The following is a 20,748-nucleotide window of genomic DNA, read 5'->3' as shown; positions in this document are numbered from 1 at the left end:
TCCCAGAGATGAAATGTAGTGTAGTTTTGCTTGAAAAATCAATTTTTATATTCAAATGTAGGAGCTGGGTTCTACAGTTTGACCTCTGACTCCACACCCACCCGGCCATCTAGATGTGTGAATGTTAGTGTACTTTCTGTAGGGAAGCTAATGATCCATTATTTATGACATTCCTGGGCGTGTGCAAACTTACATTTTGTATTACCATAGCATTTTTGTATGTTCTCTATAGTTAAGTACTTGAAAACCAATTCGGCACATTTGGGAAAACTGTAGTGATGTAATTCTTCACTGGATCAGTCTGAAATGTTGCATACACACTGCTGCCATCTGGTGGACAACATCTAAATTACATGTAGAATCCTACATCACTGTGGCCAAAGATGCAACAAAACAAAAAAATAGAAAACGCATGTTTTTTTGTTTGTATTATCTTTTACCAGATCTAATGTGTTATATTCTACATTCATTTCACATTTCCACAAACTTCAAAGTGTTTCCTTTCAAATGATCTCAAGAATATGCATATCCTTGCTTCAGGTCCTGAGCTACAGGCAGTTAGATTTGGGTATGTCATTTTAGGCAAAAAATGAACAAAAAATGGTCCAATCCTTATTAAGAGCATTGGGACAGTAACTGAATGGTTGCTGGTTCGAACACCCGACCTGACCAGGTGAAAAGTCTGTCAATGTGCCCTTGAGCAAGGCACTTAACCCTAATTGCTCCTGTAAGTCGCTCTGGGTAAGACCGTCTGCTAAATGACATAAATGTACATGAATTCAGAACTTGAGCCACCCTTCCATATTGAATTGACAGGAATTCAAAACTTGAGCAAACCTGCCCTCTGCTGGTAAAGCTAGTGAATGTACTGTATTTTGCTGAGAAAACGGAATAACATTTCAAAGTGGATTAACAGAATGGGACTGACGGTATTGGGGAAAACATTCAAAATGGACACAGATACAGTCTAAGTCACTGGTCAGTAAATGTGTGTTTGGGGGGGGAGAGGTGGGTGTCACTAACAGACAAAACAGTTAAGCTGATTGTTAATAAGGTCATGCATGACCTGTAAAGCAGTCAGTCTGAACTTCACCTGACCTGAAGACTTAAGAACGCAACAACACAGACAACACTGTTCTGAACACAACACTAGCCTCAATCACCAGGATTCCGCACATGATGAACGAGTCTAGGCAGTATGGTAACACAGACTATAATTCAACACAGCCACAATAAAGACAACACTAGCTTATACATGTGTTTTATTATCCCCGAGTGCCTATGAGACACAAAAGCAAGTGTTTGTGTGCATATGTCGGGAGGGAGCAGGCAGTTGTCTGTTAAAGTAAAGCCTAATTAACTAAGGCACTAAGGATATAAGCAGTCTAAAAAGATCCATCGCTCAGATTTCACCTAGTAAGTTTATCATGTACAAATACAACCCGGCCTGTCCAGTGTTCTATCAACCTGCTGTTTAGAGACAGATATGGGTTACCAATGTCTTTCAGCTCATGATTATTACAAGTAACAGTGTAAGTGCTACTTTAATAATACAGGTTACATCCGGTTCAATACATCTTACAGATGAACCAATATTCACACAGCTAAATAAAAATAAGACAAAAACGTGTTTGGTATTTTCTGCAATTAACGCAACTTGTTCTCCACACACACGGTAAATTATCACAGAACTGAAAATATTTCCTTTTTCGATGCAGACAAAAAATGTAAGCAAAAACAAGCAGGTTTTAAAGCATCAATCAGACCTTCAGTCTAAATATGACATATTTCTTTTCAATGAGTCTCAAAATATGTTCAACCATAATGCAATATCATCTGCCTTTCTCAAAAGGAATGTGGAACTGATAGAATCTCTGTGCTACAGAATGGTAGGACATTTTCCAGGTGTCGTAACCTTTACATGTCTGGGATTCCACAACGCAGCCAAGACAATGTAGAATAACAGACATGGCTCTCAGAGGTAAAATCCTTTGTTTGTTGACATCTCCAGTGGACTCCAGGATCATATTCATTAGGACACAATGTACCAAACGGTTTTGCAACAGAAAGCGAAAAATTAGTATTTCTTACTGGACAAGTTCAGGTAGTCCCTCAGTCAGTTTCTTCCGTTTGGTGACTAATGAACACGACCCAGCTAAAGTTCTGCACAGTTACAGTCTCTGGACTGACAACAGGGAGTGGACTGCTAGCTTCAGACATTCCTCTACTTCTCACTCTTTCATTCTCCTCCTCTCTCTTCCGCTCTCTCCTCTACCACTCCTCCTTTTACCTCATCCATCCCCCACGGTTCATTGGCATGCCAGGGGGTGGCAGGGGCACCTGGGGCTGGCCTGGCGGTGGGGGGTAGCCCCCAGGAGGCATGCCCATCCCTGGAGGTGGCACCCCGTGTCCTGGGGGCATGCGTGGAGGGGGGTACTCAGGGTAGCTGTGGTTGTAGCCTGGTGGAGGGTAGGCCGGGGAGGGAGGGGGCAGGTTGGGGGGTGGGTAGGTGCTGGGTGGGGGTCCTGGGGGTGGTGCGTTGGGGTAGACATGAGGGTGATAGGGCATGGGGGGACCGTAGTTGGGGGGCATGGGGGCGTAGGAGGGTTCCCCTGTCTTCATTATAGACTGAAGGCTCTGGAAGCCTTCCCCTGACATGTAGGAGCTAGAGGTGGACATGCCCATGATGTAGCTAGAGGGGGGAGGAGGAGGGGGGCGGTGGGGCAGGGGAGGGGGCTGGTGGGGGGGTGGAGCGTGAGATGGGGGAGGGGGAACGGGCTCGCTACCCGCGGCTGGCTCAGCTTCAGGAGGGACTGGGGGAGCCTTACGATCTGAGAGAGGGAGAAGAGAGGAGAGGATCGGAGGGGAGAGAGTGAGAGAGAGAGAGAAGAGAAATAAGGTGATTTCCACTAAACACAATCCTAATCATAGTGTTGAAGGCTTTGACATTCCTGTTCAACAAGACAGCACTTCTGAGACCCAACTGTCACTTTAAAACCCAGACAGGAATTACTTGTATTCCCATAGATAGACTATACACTTCCTGCGAAGTACTCGTTAACAAGTTGAAGCAGTAATCAGATTGGTCTGAGAGGGCAGGGCAGGAGGTAAGGAGGGGCTGGACTGTTCTGTTCTGACTGGACTGTTAGTTACATAACCAGGATTCTAGGAAGGCCTAGAGATTGGGATGCCTGTTGTGCTCTCTAAGCTGCCTTGACCCTTCACTAAAACTATGTCCTTCATTAAAACACACAAAATTAAAGATGCCACTTCATCCATCATGATAACTGACCAGATAAAGATGATCACTAGTTACTGGTGTTATATAACCTACTGAGTAGCAAGACACTCACCAGGCGGGGGTTGTGAAGTAGGCAGGGGGGGCATTGGGCTCTCCAACCGTGGAATCTTACAACCCACTTGTTCTGGAGGTTTGGGTTCCTCTTTTGGAGAGCTCTGAGAAGGCAGAAATAAATAATACAGTTGAAGTCGGAAGTTTACATACACCTTAGCCAAATACATTTAAACTAAGTTTTTATTACAATTCCTGACATTTAATCCTAGTAAAAAAGTCCCTGTCTTGGGTCAGTTAGGATCACCACTTTATTTTAAGGATGTGAAATGTCAGAATAATAGTAGAGAGAATGATTTATTTCAGCTTTTATTTCTTTCATCCCAGTTTGGCCGGCCGGGATGTCCTTGTCCCATCGCGCTCTAGCGCCTCCTTGTGGCGGGCCGGGCGCGTGCGCGCTGACTTCGGGCGCCAGCTGTATGGTGTTTCCTCCGATACGGTGCGGCTGACTTCCGGGTCAAGCGAGCAGTGTGTCAAGAAGCAGTGCGGCTTGGCGGGGTCGTGTTTCGGAGGACGCACGGCTCTTGCAGCGATGGGACAAGACTAACTACCAATTGGATATCACCAAATTGGGGATATAAAAAGGGTTAAAAAAGCACAACAAAAAATAGAAAATCAAAGAAGACTCTGCTGCTTCCAGCTCCATGTCCAACTTTAGACCACTTGAGGAATGAAAACAAACTACCACACACACAAGCTATGTTATTGGAGGTTAGCTGTTAGGGTTGGGCGGTATCCAGATTTTCATACCAACATACAGTTTGTGTACCATACCAGGGTACATGGTATTACAGAATGTGCACACAAGGGGGCGCTATTACGCACAAAACAATTTAGGCAACAGGGATCTTGATCCAGGAAGGGATTGAATGCCTCTGCTGTCACCAAGCTTGCTCTTGACATGTAGCCACTTAACTAGCAAGTTAGCAAACCAGATGCATAGCTGGAGCCCTGAGCTGGAGATCATTTATTTATCACATCTTAGATTTCTTATAGTTATACTTAACTTATAAACTCAGCAAAAAATGAAACGTCCCTTTTTCAGGACCCTGTCTAAAAATCCAAATAACTTCACAGATCTTCATTGTAAAGGGTTTAAACACTGTTTCCTATGCTTGTTCAATGAACCATAAACAATTAATGAACATGCACCTGTGGAACGGTCGTTAAGACACTAACAGCTTACAGACGGTAGGCAATTAAGGTCACAGTTATGAAAACTTAGGACACTAAAGAGGCCTTTCTACTGACTCTGAAAAACACCAAAAGGAAGATGCCCAGGGTCCCTGCTCATCTGCGTGAACGTAGCTTAGGCATGCTGCAAGGAGGCATGAAGACTGCAGATGTGGCCAGGGCAATAAATTGCAATGTCCGTACTGTGAGACGCCTAAGACAGCGCTACAGGGAGACAGGACGGACAGCTGATTGTCCTCGCAGTGGCAGACCACGTGTAACAACACCTGTACAGGATCGGTACATCCGAACATCACACCTGCGGGACAGGTACAGGATAGCAACAACAACTGCCCGAGTTACACCAGGAACGCACAATCCCTCCATCAGTGCTCAGACTGTCCACAATAAGCTGAGAGAGAATGGACTGAGGGCTTGTAGGCCTGTTGTAAGGCCGGTCCTCACCAGACATCACTGGCAACAACGTCGCCTACGGGCACAAACCCACCGTCGCTGGACCAGACAGGACTGGCAAAAAGTGCTCTTCACTGACGAGTCACGGTTTTGTCTCACCAGGGGTGATGGTCGGATTTGCGTTTATCGTCGAAGGAATGAGCGTTACACCGAGGCCTGTACTCTGGAGCGGGATCAATTTGGAGGTGGAGGGCCGTCATGGTCTGGGGCGGTGTGTCACAGCATCATCGGACTGAGCTTGTTGTCATTGCAGCCAATCTCAACGCTGTGCGTTACAGGGAAGACATCCTCCTCCCTCATGTGGTATCCTTCCTGCAGGCTCATCCTGACGTGACCCTCCAGCATGACAATGCCACCAGCCATACTGCTCGTTCTGTGTGTGATTTCCTGCAAGACAGGAATGTCAGTGTTCTGCCATTGCCAGCGAAGAGCCCGGATCTCAATCCCATTGAGCACGTCTGGGACCTGTTGGATCGGAGGGTGAGGGCTAGGGCCATTCCCCCCAGAAATGTCCGGAAACTTGTGGATGCCTTGGTGGAAGAGTGGGGTAACATCTCACAGCAAGAACTGGCAAATCTGGTCCATGAGGAGGAGATGCACTGCAGTACTTAATGCAGCTGGTGGCCACACCAGATACTGACTGTTACTTTTTATTTTGACCCCCCCCTTTGTTCAGGGACACATTATTCCATTTCTGTTAGTCACATGTCTGTGGAACTTGTTCAGTTTATATCTCAGTTGTTGAATCTTGTTATGTTCATACAAATATTTATACATGTTAAGTTTGCTGAAAATAAACACAGTTGACAGTGAGAGGACGTTTCTTTTTTTGCTGAGTTTAGTTATAATCATACTGTCGGTATTTCGAAATATACCGTTTTTATTGTCTATTACCTATTGTGTTAGCCATGGATACTCCTCAGACTATTTATGATCCACAGAGAATGACATTTCATTTATCACAAGCTGACAAATACAAGGACAACACAGACACACTGCCATCACTCACATGTGGGCGTTTGAGACGGCGTGGGGGGCTGCCTTGGGGGGAGTTCCTCTTGGGTGGAGGGGGTGGTGGGACACACCCTGGAGGCTGTGTGGGGGCTGGGCCAGGAGGAGGAGCAGGAGCAGGGCCAGGGGGCTGGGGGGGTACTCTCTGTTTGGTCTCCTGCTCCAGACCCGGGGGGATGGGGGTCTTCCCCTGGGAGTACAGGTCCAGGATCTGGTGACAGATGTCTGGGAGGAGATGCCAGCAGTGGACAGGGGTTAGGTATGATATACAGATAGGAGCTACAGTTCTTTTCTATCCATTTCTCCGATCAGCGTTGAAGGAAGGGGTCATAAGGACTCAATAGGAGTACGAACATGAGCAGAACTTGTAACCTTTACACCAGTGTCTCCCAAATCCTGGCTAATGGCTATGACAAGTATCATGTCTCAAATCAAAAGTTATTTGTTAAATGCTTGGTAAACAACAGGTGTAGACTAACAGTGATATGCTCACTTATGGGCCCTTCCCAACAATGCAGAGAAAAAAAATTCTAAAAATAATAACACAATGAATAAATACACAATGAGTAACGATAACATGGCTATATACATAGAGTACCAGTACCGAGTCGATGTGCAGTGGTACAAGGTAGATATGTACATATAGGTGGGTTAAAGTGACTAGGCAACAGGATAGATAATAAACAGTAGCAGCAGCGTATGTGATGAGTCAAAAGAGTTGGTGCAGAAACGGTCAATGCAGATAGTCAGAGTAACTATTTGGTTAACTATTTATGGCAGTCTTATGGCTTGGGGGTAGAAGCTGTTCAGGGTCCTGTTCATTACAGACTTGGTGCATCGGTACCGCTTGCTGTAGCAGAGAGAACAGTCTATGACTTGGGTGGCTGGAGTCTTTTAACATTTTTAGGATCTACCTCTGACACCGCCTGGTATAGAGGTCCTGGATGGCAGGAAGCTTGGCCCCAGTGATGTACTGGGCCGTACTCACTACCCTCTGTAGCGCCTTCCGGTCGGATGCCAAGCAGTTGCCATACCAAGCAGTGATGCAGCCAGTCAAGACGCTCTCAATGGTGCAAAACTGGGCATTTTGGGAGTCACTGTCTTAAATATGTGTCAGGGAGGTTTATCAATGTAAAGAGAAAAGAGACGTTGACGCTATACCTTCCAGCAGCTCCACTGGGACGTCCTGTACAAACTGCTCCCACCATCGCCGTGAAGACTGCTTGGACGTCCACTCCTGAATGTCAAACTTACACAGCCGTCCAGCCAGGTACATGACTGCTACTGCTATGATCTCTGGTTCCCACTGCAGGGACAGCATGGTGCACAGACTGGAGGTAGGAACAGAGAGAACCGTTTAGATGTGGAGGAAAATGCAGACCTACAATACTATTCAATGAATATTGTAAGAGGAGAAGGTGAAAACCGACCACTGTAAGGGGAGGCACCTACAGCATACATGACAGGAAACAGGAAACACAGGGATATAGATAGTGAGAAGTGACAGTCCAAACTACTGTGTTACGTTACGCCCCACCTGTCGTTGACGAAGGTCCATGCCATCTGCACCAGCTTCTGAACTTTGGTTTTGTCACCTAGAACGAGAAAAAAAACTGACGTTTTTCACAATTGCATAAGAGGGACACATCGATGCCTGGCGTGGCCAAGACAGGACATTCATCACATCGATGCCTGGCGTGGCCAAGACAGGACCTTCATTACATCGATGCCTGGCGTGGCCAAGACAGGACCTTCATCACATCGATGCCTGGCGTGGCCAAGACAGGACCTTCATCACATCGATGCCTGGCGTGGCCAAGACAGGACCTTCATCACATCGATGCCTGGCGTGGCCAAGACAGGACCTTCATCACATCGATGCCTGGCGTGGCCAAGACAGGACCTTCATCACATCGATGCCTGGCGTGGCCAAGACACGACCTTCATCACATCGATGCCTGGCGTGGCCAAGACAGGACCTTCATCACATCGATGCCTGGCGTGGCCAAGACAGGACCTTCATCACATCGATGCCCGGCGTGGCCAAGACAGGACCTTCATCACATCGATGCCTGGCGTGGCCAAGACAGGACCTTCATCACATCGATGCCCGGCGTGGCCAAGACAGGACCTTCATCACATCGATGCCTGGCGTGGCCAAGACAGGACCTTCATCACATCGATGCCTGGCGTGGCCAAGACAGGACCTTCATCACATCGATGCCTGGCGTGGCCAAGACAGGACCTTCAGTAGTGCTGTTTGGAGAGGAGCTTACGGCACAATAGTAACAACTTCAAAATAAAGAGTTTGGAAATGACAGTTGGAAGATGAAGTCAAACTAAGACGTTAACGCCACCTTTCACACCTTTGAGCTGCTTGGCGTATCTCAGGAGGAACATGTAAGGGTGCTCCACCTGCAGGTCAAACTTGATTGTCTGTAGCAGAATCCTCTCTAGCACCATAACCTCTTCCTGTTGATGGCGAAAATCCTACGACACATCCCAGGACCCAAACAAGAGCATAAAGTCAGGAAAACATAAGGGCTTTTCACACTACTACCAAACCAAGCTGTACTGAGCTAGCCTGGTTAAGCATCCACCATAATTGAGGTAACTGTGCTGAAAAGTACAATGTGAAAAGAATAGCCTATTATACAAAATTCTTTCAACCAATAGAATGTTATATACAGTGAGGGAAAAAGGTATTTGATCCCCTGCTGATTTTGTACGTTTGCCCACTGACAAAGAAATGATCAGTCTATAATTTTAATGGTAGGTTTATTTTGAACAGTGAGAGACAGAATAACAACAAAAAAATTCAGAAAAACGCATGTCAAAAATGTTATAAATTGATTTGCATTTTAATTAGAGAAATAAGTATTTGACCCCTCTGCAAAACATGACTTAGTACTTGGTGGCAAAACCCTTGTTGGCAATCACAGAGATCAGACGTTTCTTGTAGTTGGCCACCAGGTTTGCACACATCTCAGGAGGGATTTTGTTCCACTCCTCTTTGCAGATCTTCTCCAAGTCATTAAGGTTTTGAGGCTGATGTTTGGCAACTCAAACTTTCAGCTCCCTCCACAGATTTTCTATGGGATTAAGGTCTTGAGACTGGCTAGGCCACTCCAGGACCTTAATGTGCTTCTTCATGAGCCACTCCTTTGTTACCTTGGCCGTGTGCTTTGGGTCATTGTCATGCTGGAATACCCATCTATGACCCATTTTCAATGCCCTGGCTGAGGGAAGGAGGTTCTCACCCAAGATTTGACGGTACATGGCCCCGTCCATCGTCCCTTTGATGCGGTGAAGTTGTCCTGTCCCCTTAGCAGAAAAACACCCCCAAAGCATAATGTTTCCACCTCCATGTTTGACGGTGGGGATGGTGTTCTTGGGGTCATAGGCAGCATTCCTCCTCCTCCAAACACGGCGAGTTGAGTTGATGCCAAAGAGCTCCATTTTGGTCTCATCTGACCACAACACTTTCACCCAGTTCTCCTCTGAATCATTCAGATGTTCATTGGAAAACTTCAGACGGCCCTGTATATGTGCTTTCTTGAGCAGGGGGACCTTGCGGGCGCTGCAGGATTTCAGTCCTTCACGGCGTAGTGTGTTACCAATTGTTTTCTTGGTGACTATGGTCCCAGCTGCCTTGAGATCATTTACAAGATCCTCCCGTGTAGTTCTGGGCTGATTCCTCACCGTTCTCATGATCATTGCAACTCCACGAGGTGAGATCTTGCATGGAGCCCTAGGCCGAGGGAGATTTAAAGTTATTTTGTGTTTCTTCCATTTGCGAATAATCGCACCAACTGTTGTCACCTTCTCACCAAGCTGCTTGGCGATGGTCTTGTAGCCCATTCCAGCCTTGTGTAAGTCTACAATCTTGTTCCTGACATCCTTGGAAAGCTCTTTGGTCTTGGCCATGGTGGAGAGTTTGGAATCTAATTGATTGATTGCTTCTGTGGACAGGTGTCTTTTATACAGGTAACAAACTGAGATTAGGAGCACTCCCTTTAAGAGTGTGCTCCTAATCTCAGCTCGTTACCTGTATAAAAGACACCTGGGAGCCAGAAATCTTTCTGATTGAGAGGGGGTCAAATACTTATTTTCCTCATTAAAATGCAAATCAATTTATAAAATTTTTGACATGTGTTTTTCTGGATTTTGTTGTTGTTATTCTGTCTCTCACTGTTCAAATAAACCTACCATTAAAATAATAGACTGATCATTTCTTTGTCAGTGGGCAAACTTACAAAATCAGCAGGTGATCAAATACTTTTTTCCCCTCACTGTTTATATTGGGGATACAATCTTCCCAGCTCTACAGAGTTTGCTGCGAAGAGACAGAGTCATTAGATCATTTATTTTGGTACTGTCCATATGTAGCTTGTTTTTGGTCACAGGTCCAGGAATGGCTAAAGAATTGCAATATTTACCTGGAGCTAACTCTGCAGATAGCAATACTGGGTGATTTGAAAAGTCATAGTCAAATCAATCAATAATATTATAATAATTTTAGCAAAAATGTTTATCTTTAATTTACAATCTGTAGAAACTATGAGAATAGAAAGGTTCAGAACTTTTGTGAAGCATCACAGCACAGTTAAAAAATATATGGCAAATAGAAATCAAACTGGATGGACATCAGAAATAGATGGGAGGGGTTGAGGGTAGCGGAGGGACAGGACTAAAAACAAACCAAATAAGGTATCTGTTTTTATTTTGAATAAATGTGCAAAAATGTCTAACAACCTCTTTTTGCTTTGTCATTACGGGGTATTGTGTGTAGATTGATAAGGAAAAAATTTTGTAGTCCATTTTAGAATAAGACTAACGTCAGAAAATGTGTAAAAAGTTAAGGTGTCTGAATACTTTCTGAAGGCACTGTATATAAATATATTTACAAAAAAATATGAAGGATTGGAAATGATGCAGACAATTACATTGATGGACGTTACAATCAATCTATCTGCAATATTAAAGCTGATCTACCCCCCCCAATAAAAATAAATAGCCTATTATCGAGCCAGCAGTTTGGTTTGGGTCAGCGCGTGTGGAAAGGGTACCTGTAAACACAGCAGGACTTCACTGTACCTACAAACAGAGGACAGAGGGAGAAGTGAAGAGAAGTGAACGAAGTAAGACATCTCACCTTTGGGTCGTCTCCAAACTGGGCAAACTGTACGTCGTTCAGTAAGCTGCGAGCCGTCTTGATGATGTCTTTACATTTCTTAGGAGTCTCCTCCACTTTCCCAGCCAGGAAGAGACAACACGCACCGGTCACCTGTAGATACACAATACACAGGTCTCACACACCATTTAATACCAAGACATTAGGCAGTACCTCTAAGAATGCACCACTGAGATTGAAGTTGACAAGATGACCGTGAACAATTATTTTGATTCTTGAAGGCAAATTATTGTACAAGCGTAGCATTGTAAGTCGCATTGGATAAGAGTGTCTGCTAAATGTAAATGTGACAGGTTCAGTGCACATCACAGAATTCTTTACCAAAATACTCACATATCTGGGGAACTGTTTGAAAGAGTGAAACATGTAGAAACGGTGGAAGTATATGATACCTGTTGCCAGGGTGTCATAATGTCTGATGACAGAGTTAAGGGTGAACTTGACAAAGCCACATAACTTTGGGTGAAATCAAAATCTCGCTAACTGTCTAACACCCAAAAAAATGATCAACCAGATGATGGGGCTATGACAGGACTGTGTCAAATGCTGCAGAGGTGAGAATGTTTCACAAAGTTCACAGCCCAAAGATCAAATATCTAGCCCGTAAAAGGATACAGTCCAAGTCTGGTCCCCACATCAAAGATGAACCGGGCCCCCTCCCTGCGGTACCGGGCCTCTGTGGCCGGGTCCAGGCCCTCGGACTGGGACGGGGTGTGGGCCAGGTCCTTTTTGTCCCAGTACCAGCATGGCTTGATATGGTCCAGGAAGGCCTGACCACTGGAGGGGTGGTTGTTTTCCTTCATCTGGTGAGAAGAGGATGATGGACCCGCTGAACTAGAAGACTTGCAAAGGAGGAGAGGGGGATGATAACGGGATGATTCACAGCGAAGACAGCATGAATGAATGGTGTAAAGTATTGTCATATTTCATGAAGAAATCGGTTGCTAGTTAGCAAGCTAGCTGGCAAAAGTTATCATCTAGCTTATTTTACAGTAGCTATAAACAGTTTGGGAAGTTAGACTAATAAATAAGTCGTGGTAGTAGCCATTGAATTGATCATATTAAATGACGGTGAATATTACCTAACTATAGTTACAGAACTAGGTAGCTAACAACAGTTGTCTACGCATGAGGTGCATGGATTAACTAACTTACATGGAAGAAATAACAGTTTTGACAATATATCTATTTGATCTCTCTGACCACAGTTGAAAGCTTGTGCTAAATAACGTTGTTGTAAGATAACGTTACCTAACTAGCTAGCTTACTAGCTTTCAGGCCGAAGTTGCAAGCTAGCTACTGTAGATAACTAACTTGCTAAAACTAACTTTAGCTAGCACTCCGTCGAGGCTAATGACTTTTCAATCAATCCTAAATACACGCATGTCAAACGTAGGTTGTCTAAAATCTGCAATCTGAAAAGAAGTACGCTTACCTTTATCATGTAGGCTTTATAATGAGTAACAATATCAACAATCGATGAAATAATCGTTTTATATTTAGATTGAATTAGTCACCCGACAACAGTCCCCATTGTAACATGGGCGCCGCCATTTTGTTATACGTGAGAAGCTGTGAGGGGTTGTATTATTATTATGAACAATAGCACAAATACAAAAACATAAATATACAGACAAGGGTACATAAACCTAACGTAGACAAGGGTATTTCATGTAAAAAAAAAAAAATTCTATTTGTCAAAAAGTTTTATGATACATACTGCTTTTTTCTTTTTACATTCACTAATCATTCCAAAATAATGTTTCAGTTCTATCTTAAACACTTCATTTTATTGATAAAGAATCTTCCAAGAAAAATAATAAAATTAACAATGAAAATTAAATCGCGGTACAGCAGGTGAGAGGAGTAGTGTGCGTGAAATATGGTGTAATTGCAGAACGATATCCGGGGCGTTTCTTAATATGGGTGTTCCCTGAAACCTGCCATTGGTCAGTTCCGGTGTTACGAGACGGTTGGTTTCTTGACACAGATGATTTGTTTACATAGCAGGTTAGGATAACTAAGGTGGCAGGTTAGGTGAATTAGCGTGGCAGGTTAGGTGAATTAGAGTGGTAGGTTAAGAGACTGTGGTCAATGGGTGTAACTTGATATCAAGAAACGCCTATATCAGAAAACGCCTCCAATTGCTGTCTGCAATTTTACTCTTCTCGATGCACGCACTACACAATAGAGTGATAAATGTGGACAAAAATGATCCACTAGAGGGCAAGAGAGAACTACTAATGGAGATGACCCCTCTACTTCTCCATGTGGAGGAGCTCAATGGTCATTCAGAATTCATGAATGGATGGATGCACGAATGAATCATTGCATGAATAAATGAATTTATAGGTGAATGGATGAATTTGTATATTTTAATAATTTTAGTGGGATAAACAGTCAACTTTTATAGATTTGGCAAATACATCAGTCCATATTGGGCCATGTGTTTGCGCTCACAATTTCAGAGTTGACTAGAATGGTGAAACTCGAACTCTTTCCCCTCATCGTATTCCCTATAATTGTGTAATTGTGATCAGATATGTTCAATGTTGTTTTTTATGCTCCTTTGCTGCAACACCAGTTGCCCCCTGGGACAATAATGTTGAAACTTTGAATTTGAACTCCCCATCACTCAAGTTTCACTCAAAAACATCATCAGATTTTATTTTCTCCTGAAATCTGCATTTGGTTGAAGGGAGGAGATAAATTGCCCTTGTCACAACTAATGTGTGTAGTTTTGTGTGTAAGAACATGAGGCAATAGGCTCCCAATAGCCTCCCTACCATCTCTCAGAGAACAAAAAGACAGCATTGAATAATTTACTTTCATCCCAATTAAAATCTGGAATCTGCATGTATTATTAATCCCTTCTTGGACAAAGCCTTTTAACTGTAGGAAGAGTCGTCACATTGTAGTGCGTACGGCCCAGTACATCACCGGGTCCGAGCTTCCTGCCATCCAGGACCTCTATACCAGGCGGTGTCAGAGGAAGGCCCTAAAAATTGTCAAAGACTCCAGCCACCCTAGTCATAGACTGTTCTCTCTGCTACCGCACGGCAAGCGGTACCGGAGCACCAAGTCTAGGTCCAAAAGGCTTCTTAACAGCTTCTACCCCCACGCCATAAGACTCCTGAACATCTAATCAAATGGCTTCCCATACTATTTGCATTGACCCCCCCTGTTTATTATCTATGCATAGTCACTTTAACTCTACCTGCATGTACATATTACCTCAATTACCTCGACTAATTGGTGCCCCCGCACATTGACTCTGTACCGGTACCCCCTGTATATAGCCTCGCTACTGTTATTTTACTGCTGCTCTTTAATTATTTTTTATTTTTTACTTAAATATTTTTCTTAAAACTGCATTGTTGGTTAAGGGCTTGTAAGTAAGCATTTCACTGTAAGGTGAATTCTGTTGTATTCGGCGCATGTGACAAATCAACATTTGATTTTGATTTGTGTGCTGTCAGAAGCCTTATCTGGTTTTGTATTGTATTGCCCTTAGCAAGAAATCTCAACCTGTCATTTAGGCCGTGGGATAGATACACACACACACACACACACACACACACACACACACACACACACACACACACACACACACACACACACAAACACACACACATGCACACACACACACACACACACACACACACAGACACACCCACACACATACACACAGTAAGTAAATCATCTCATGAATAATATACTCCTATCCTCTTTATTAATATTAAACACCGCATAATGAGGCACTATAAGCAAATCCCAGAGCAATATTCATATTAACCGTGATATGTCCCTACAGTGGACCTCACTGTGTTGTCTCATTGTCCTTTTTAACATGATGTAAATTATTTAACTTAGAAACACATTGCACTTGTCTGCTTTGCTATTACAATTGGGACTCCGTACAGATCCCATGATCTTTGGACATTTTCATTGCCAAATTGCGTTAATGCACTTATTTTCTGTTCCGATTCAATAGCCTTTCTCTGACCAAACATTACATTCTTAGCCCTTATTGTAAACTCCTTATGCCCTTAGGTTTACAGTCATTTCCCAATCCCTGTGTTGAATGCCCTCCAGTATTTCAGTTACTCAACTCTCGTGGTTTTTTCCTGACTCACACAGCCCTGACACGCAACACACGTCTCTTCAGAAGCAACACTTTGGACTTAAAACCTTATGTGTCCACATTACATTTACATTTTAGTAATTTAGCATACGCTCTTATCCAGAGCGACTTACAGTTAGTGAGTGCATACATTTTTCATACTGGCCCCCCGTGGGAATCGAACCCACAACACTGGCGTTGCAAGCGCCATGCTCTACCAACTGAGCTACAGGAGGCCTACATGCAGGATGTTATGGTGTCTTGTACCGAAGCTACCGGGCTATAACTGTCTTCGCCCGAAACCATTTCATGGAGCTATACTGATGTATTATTGAGGAACCCAAGGGGTGAACATCAGCGAGCTGGGACTCAGGGAGCCGGAGGGATCATGGTAAGAGTGTTTAACTTTAGAGTTGTTGTCTTCCAGCAAATATGATGCATCTACAGAGGTCTCTCTCTCTCTCTCTCTCTCATTCTCTCTCTCTCTCTCTCTCTCTCTCTCTCTCTCTCTCTCTCTCTCTCTCTCTCTCTCTCTCTCTCTCTCTCTGACTCTCTCTCTCTCTCTCTCTGTCTCATGTCTCTGTCTCTCTCTCTGTCAGTCTGTCTATCTGTCTCTGTCTCTCTCGCTCGCTCTCTCTCTCCATACACTATTTCCATGTTAGGTTCTTTTGAGGTTATGTCGATTTGAGACGGAGCTGATACGACGTTTCATTTGTATAAATAATTAGTGTCCCGGAAGTCCCGTAGGCCTGGCCTCAAGCGATCCGACTTATAATGCTCTTAAAATTGGCCTTCATATAATATTTATAGCAGCCTATAATAAACAGTCTAGCAGCAGTGCAGCATTGCCTCGATTAAGCCTAGATGGAAATTGTGTCCACATTAAGTTAATTTTAATTTGATCAGACTTAATTGTACCATAATAGCAACTTCATATGATAGTAGCCTATAGGAGCCTTCTTAGATTATACTACATTAGATGGAAGATGCTCCTTCTTTTACACTAGTTGGGGCATGGACTGGATATTCCGAAGGAAAGGCCGTGGAATGGAAATCTACATGCAGGAAGCACTTAAACTGTTTAAGTGCATGCATTGATCTAAAATAATATTACACAGGCTGGAATAATTGGCTATTAAGTGACCCATTAATCGCCTCTAAGTGAATCTGGTGCCTTTATATCATGTCTCTCAAGTGGATCATTTAGTTTCATCATGCAATTGATGATGACCAGACAGCATTAAACTTTGATGTTATTAAATTTGTTTTTTCTCAAGGAGGCCCTAATACTGTTCATTGGTACTTGACTGACCTGACCATCCTGTCAAAATAGGAATTGTGCATGGTGGTATAGAGATCACTATTATGGCAATTTAAGTGACATTTAAATGAAAAATGTGGTGAGGAAATTTGACATTTGAGAGGTCAACTGTTCTGAACCACTAGCTAATAATGCATGTGTTATACAATGAAATCCAATGATCAAAGACACAGATACAGGGGAATGTTAGGCATATAGTCTAACGTAGTCATGCCAACAGAGGGTACTGTTGCTTCACAACAAGGCAGAGATCAATATGTAGATCACAGACAAACACAGGGGAGATGTCCCCCTTTGACATAACTGTGCAGTATGTCTGTCTATTGTAGCAATGGATTGCTTTCCCAGTTATTTTTTAAACGTTTGCTACCTCAATTAATCAATTAATTCAAGAATCGTTACAAATGCACAACATTAAATATATTGTCCTGACAACAATGTATATTTTTATTTATTGTTTATTATTATTGCATTAATGCCTCAAGTAGGCTAATTATAGCATAACGTTCTTTTTGGCTCGGCATTTGTTCTGTAGGCCTATGTGTCTCGTTCTAGCCGACATATTAGCAAAACTATAAACAACTGGAACACTGCATTAGTGATGAACTTAGCCTTAAGGAAACATTGCTATAGCATTTACGAAAAGCCAATGTCGGTATTGAATGTTGAAGATAATCGAATTTGGAGCAAGTCACTTCAATGCGTAATGCTTAACGCCAGTCTTCAAATAATTACTCAGACTCAAAGTAGCCTTACTGACAGTTTAAAGCTTTTTCAAAATCCACCTTGAAATCCGTTACATGATATGCCATCATATCATTGTGAAACCAATTTGGAACGGTTCGTCTGCGCTGCATATGCACGGGTTGCTTTGGTTTCCCCCTCTCCATGTCCACTTGATTCCTTCCCGCACGCGCCAAACGCGCGCACTAACGATAGCCCACCAATGGTCGCGCGAATCACCGCTAGTCGCCCCCACTGCCCCCCAAGTCGCTCTGATGTCTCACTCAGCGTGGACACAACGTCACGTCCGCACTTGAATTTGAAGTTTTATCCCATTCTACCGAGGCAATCCCAGACACACACACACACGCGGGGTCCTCCCAAAGCGATAAGACAGACTCGTCACTGTGAAAAGGGAATGAGACATTAGGAAACACTGGACCTCCGCTGGTTGGAAGGAGAAAAATAGGAGGTGTCTGTCTGTCTGGCTGTGCTGTAGTCTTTCTCCGTCTCCCCTCTCAACTCCTAGAGCGGTGAGTTCCGTGCCATTCCTTGCCAAGACTCGCACAGCGAGGACTGAATGGTGCCAAAGCTCACATCACCTGGCAGAACCAACACCGGTGGAATTTTGGAGGTGCAGTTATTGAATTAATAGGCAATTTTTTCTAATTCTGCAAGAAAATAACAGAGGAGAAGAGGTGACAGTTGAATCGAATATTGACCCATCGAGCGAAGAGTGGCATGCACCGTACGCTACCCCAGGTGTGAACGCGCTGCAGAGGGCCCCTCGTCGGAATTGAAATAGTCTTTATTCTCTGCAAATATTGCAATAAGTCCGTTGCTGTTATTGACACGAAATAACCGAACAGAAATATTTGCTTGAACCTGCATGTGTCTGTTGTAACTCCAACAGCTTGACCACTCCAGGTGTTGAGTTCAGGGTGAAGTAATTCTGCGAAAAGAGGACTGGACAGTTGACCAACGTTTTTACCCGCCTTTCAACAACTACAATAAAAACCCACTAGGGTCTTTTTCACTTACAGTAGTTTTATGTTAGTCGTCTCAATTGGAAGCAATTTGATAAAGTTACCGGGCACCAGACCAGCGGAGCACCACGGAGCAAGCCGACCCCAAGCGCAGTTTTCCTGGCGATGCCAGAGTAGATGCAGGGGCAATGTCCCGTCGCAAGCAGGGGAACCCTCAGCACCTATCACTGTCGCAAAGAGAAACAATACGACGTGAGTATGATCACCTTATAGATCAATTGATAATTGCCTAAATGTGGGAATTTTGTATATAAAATACCGGATTAAATTACCATTATCACGGGCAATTATTAGGATGAATTTACATGTTTACAGTGTGATACTGGAGCAAGCAAGGCATATTCTAAACAAGTATTTATGTTTAATTGCAAACCACTTTTTGATCTTTGCAAGAGGGATGGAATGGTATGATTTTTAAGCACTAGCTGCAAGAACCTGAAAAATCAAAAGTGCAGAATAACTTTCTTTATAAGGACTCACTGATGGCATGAAAAATCAAATGTACTTTCATGGTTATTATCACACCTTTATATGTGAATGTTTTGGGCATATTTATCCAATAATTAATTAACATTTAAAACCAAAATAATTGGGCAACAAAAACACACTATTTAATTTCACAATTTTAAATGTCACATTTAAAGATAATGTATTTATTCATTCTAATAGCCTATTGTTACATTCTTGCATTTCTGTCCATGTGCGTAACTGTCAAGTCTATTAGGCATCGTGTTCATTCAATTAATTAGCCAAAATTGCACTTGTGTTTTAAAGTACAATTTGGTGAGAACACATGTGACACTCATAGGCTACTGTGTGCGAGGATGAATAACATGCCATCCAGTTTGCTTGGAAGCCTTTAAAAAAAAATTTGCAGTTAGACTTTAGTCCTACTTATCATTCAATTTATAGGATATCACACACACACACACTGCACCAATATTTAGAATAGTGCCTTGATCCTTGCGTCGTGAAATATATTATCTTCATGTTCAGTCATGATTTCACTGAGATCCTTTATTATTCAAGTGAGCCCATTCAATCATGCATTTTGAGAATGGTATTGCCTATATAATATTCTGCCATATTATGACTATTTATCATGTCAGTGTGAAATGCAGGTGCATGTTGATTCTGTCATAATTCTACGCAGCTGCTGCTGCATAGGATATTAGCGGTATATTGTGCATTGTAGACTTTATTTACAAAAATCCCAGTCTGAATACTAAATTATTGGGGCCGAGAAAGAGCAAGTGGATCAAGGTTGTAAAAACTTAGTCGATGTTCAGCCGTCTGGTATAAGTTAATGGAAAAAGACTGGGTATCTAAAGGATCTACCGCCAAGGTCACCGAAATGTTTGAAAACTATTTGCTTCTCCTCGTGGCTTCCAGGCTGGTGGATTCAGGTAGGAACGCCTTCATTTACTGCCTTAAACCATAAATCATGAGTAGTTTATCGATGTGAATTTCCCACGCCCGACCCGTTATGTTAAAGATTAGGCTACATCTGATTGAAGATGCTTGTTGGCATATGATTAAAAAACTTCAGATAATCCAATTTGAAATCAATTAAATCAATCCAGAGGTTTCCCAGCGCTCTCTCCCGTGCATAAATCCAATTTCATAGTGGCCTAATCAAGCTAATTCATAACAGAGGTCTATGATGTAATCTTGGGCCAATCTGTTTCGTGTTGAGCAGGGCTAGGCCCGTTCTGTCCTACACACCACCATTTAACATCAAGACTAATCATTTACTCTGCGCCCTTTCTACTGGACTTAACCTCTGTTTTATTAGATTTTTTAATCTTCCTTTTATTCAATCATTACTTTTTATTCTTTCAGTATTTTAGTCCTCAACCCCAGATATCAATGGCAATTAATAAAAAAAAAAAAGCAAATATAATCATAACAGCATGAAGAATTAAAGTTAACCGATTTTCTTTTTAACAAAAAGTATTTTGCATGTCACATGGTGTTTAAAAATTTCACCAAGACAAAGGAAGGCCTACTTTCTCAGTGTAGATCCTGTTAATGCCAGTTGTGATTTGACTGATGAGACTTGTAATGTTGGTGTAGACCAGGCATGCAGCCTCTATCTGCTCTGCTCTGCTGTGATCCCTGTCAGCTGCAGCTGGCTGGCTTCCATTGTCACTTTTCAAACAGCAGTAATCATGTGTTGTCTATAGGCCTGAGAAATCAAAATCAAGTGTTGTGATTCTCTTTTCATAGCAGGTGAGAGTGAGAGGAGTCTAAAGTGGTGTCAGCAGGTTGCTGATTAAACTTTTGCTGCAGGATTAGGAAGGAGTTTGGTATTACAGGTGTTTTTCATCA

General features: G+C 43.1%; 2 protein-coding genes across 3 annotated transcripts in view; one reads left to right on the top strand and one right to left on the bottom strand.

The window, feature by feature from the left end:
- Positions 1-1,245: 1,245 nt before the first annotated feature.
- Positions 1,246-13,080, bottom strand: LOC121548512 (cyclin-K-like). Of its 2 annotated transcripts, none has more exons than XM_045210141.1 (10): positions 12,640-13,080; positions 11,820-12,046; positions 11,538-11,619; positions 11,166-11,297; positions 8,368-8,500; positions 7,548-7,605; positions 7,172-7,341; positions 6,009-6,235; positions 3,354-3,456; positions 1,246-2,831 (listed from the first exon to the last, which is right to left on the bottom strand). In XM_045210141.1, the coding sequence occupies exons 1-10, from the start codon at positions 12,646-12,648 to the stop codon at positions 2,287-2,289; spliced, it is 1,686 nt and encodes a 561-aa protein (XP_045066076.1). In that variant the 5' UTR covers positions 12,649-13,080; the 3' UTR covers positions 1,246-2,286. The 2 variants fall into 2 exon arrangements, with proteins under 2 accessions (XP_045066076.1, XP_041715903.2); XM_041859969.2 differs by having other exon boundaries at positions 8,377-8,500.
- Positions 13,081-17,188: 4,108 nt separating this feature from the next.
- LOC121548513 (B-cell lymphoma/leukemia 11B) overlaps positions 17,189-20,748 on the top strand; it is a 58,461-nt gene continuing 54,901 nt past the window's right edge. The window contains exon 1 of the mRNA XM_041859970.2: positions 17,189-18,609. Within this exon, the coding sequence (XP_041715904.1) occupies positions 18,546-18,609 (64 nt within the window). The 5' untranslated portion in view covers positions 17,189-18,545. The remainder of the gene's footprint in view (positions 18,610-20,748) is intronic.

The sequence above is a fragment of the Coregonus clupeaformis genome, chromosome 33 (genome assembly GCF_020615455.1).
Source record: "Coregonus clupeaformis isolate EN_2021a chromosome 33, ASM2061545v1, whole genome shotgun sequence".
NCBI lineage: Eukaryota > Metazoa > Chordata > Actinopteri > Salmoniformes > Salmonidae > Coregonus > Coregonus clupeaformis.
Note: the sequence above shows the minus strand (reverse complement) of the source record. Positions and strands in the feature narration are given on the sequence as shown.

Coding starts and splice junctions, on each gene's coding strand:
- LOC121548512 (XM_045210141.1), bottom strand. Junction 11,620..11,819: donor GTGGGGACCAGACTTGGACT/GTATCCTTTTAC, acceptor CTCTGTCATCAG/ACATTATGACACCCTGGCAA. Junction 8,501..11,165: donor AGTTTGGAGACGACCCAAAG/GTGAGATGTCTT, acceptor GATGTGTCGTAG/GATTTTCGCCATCAACAGGA.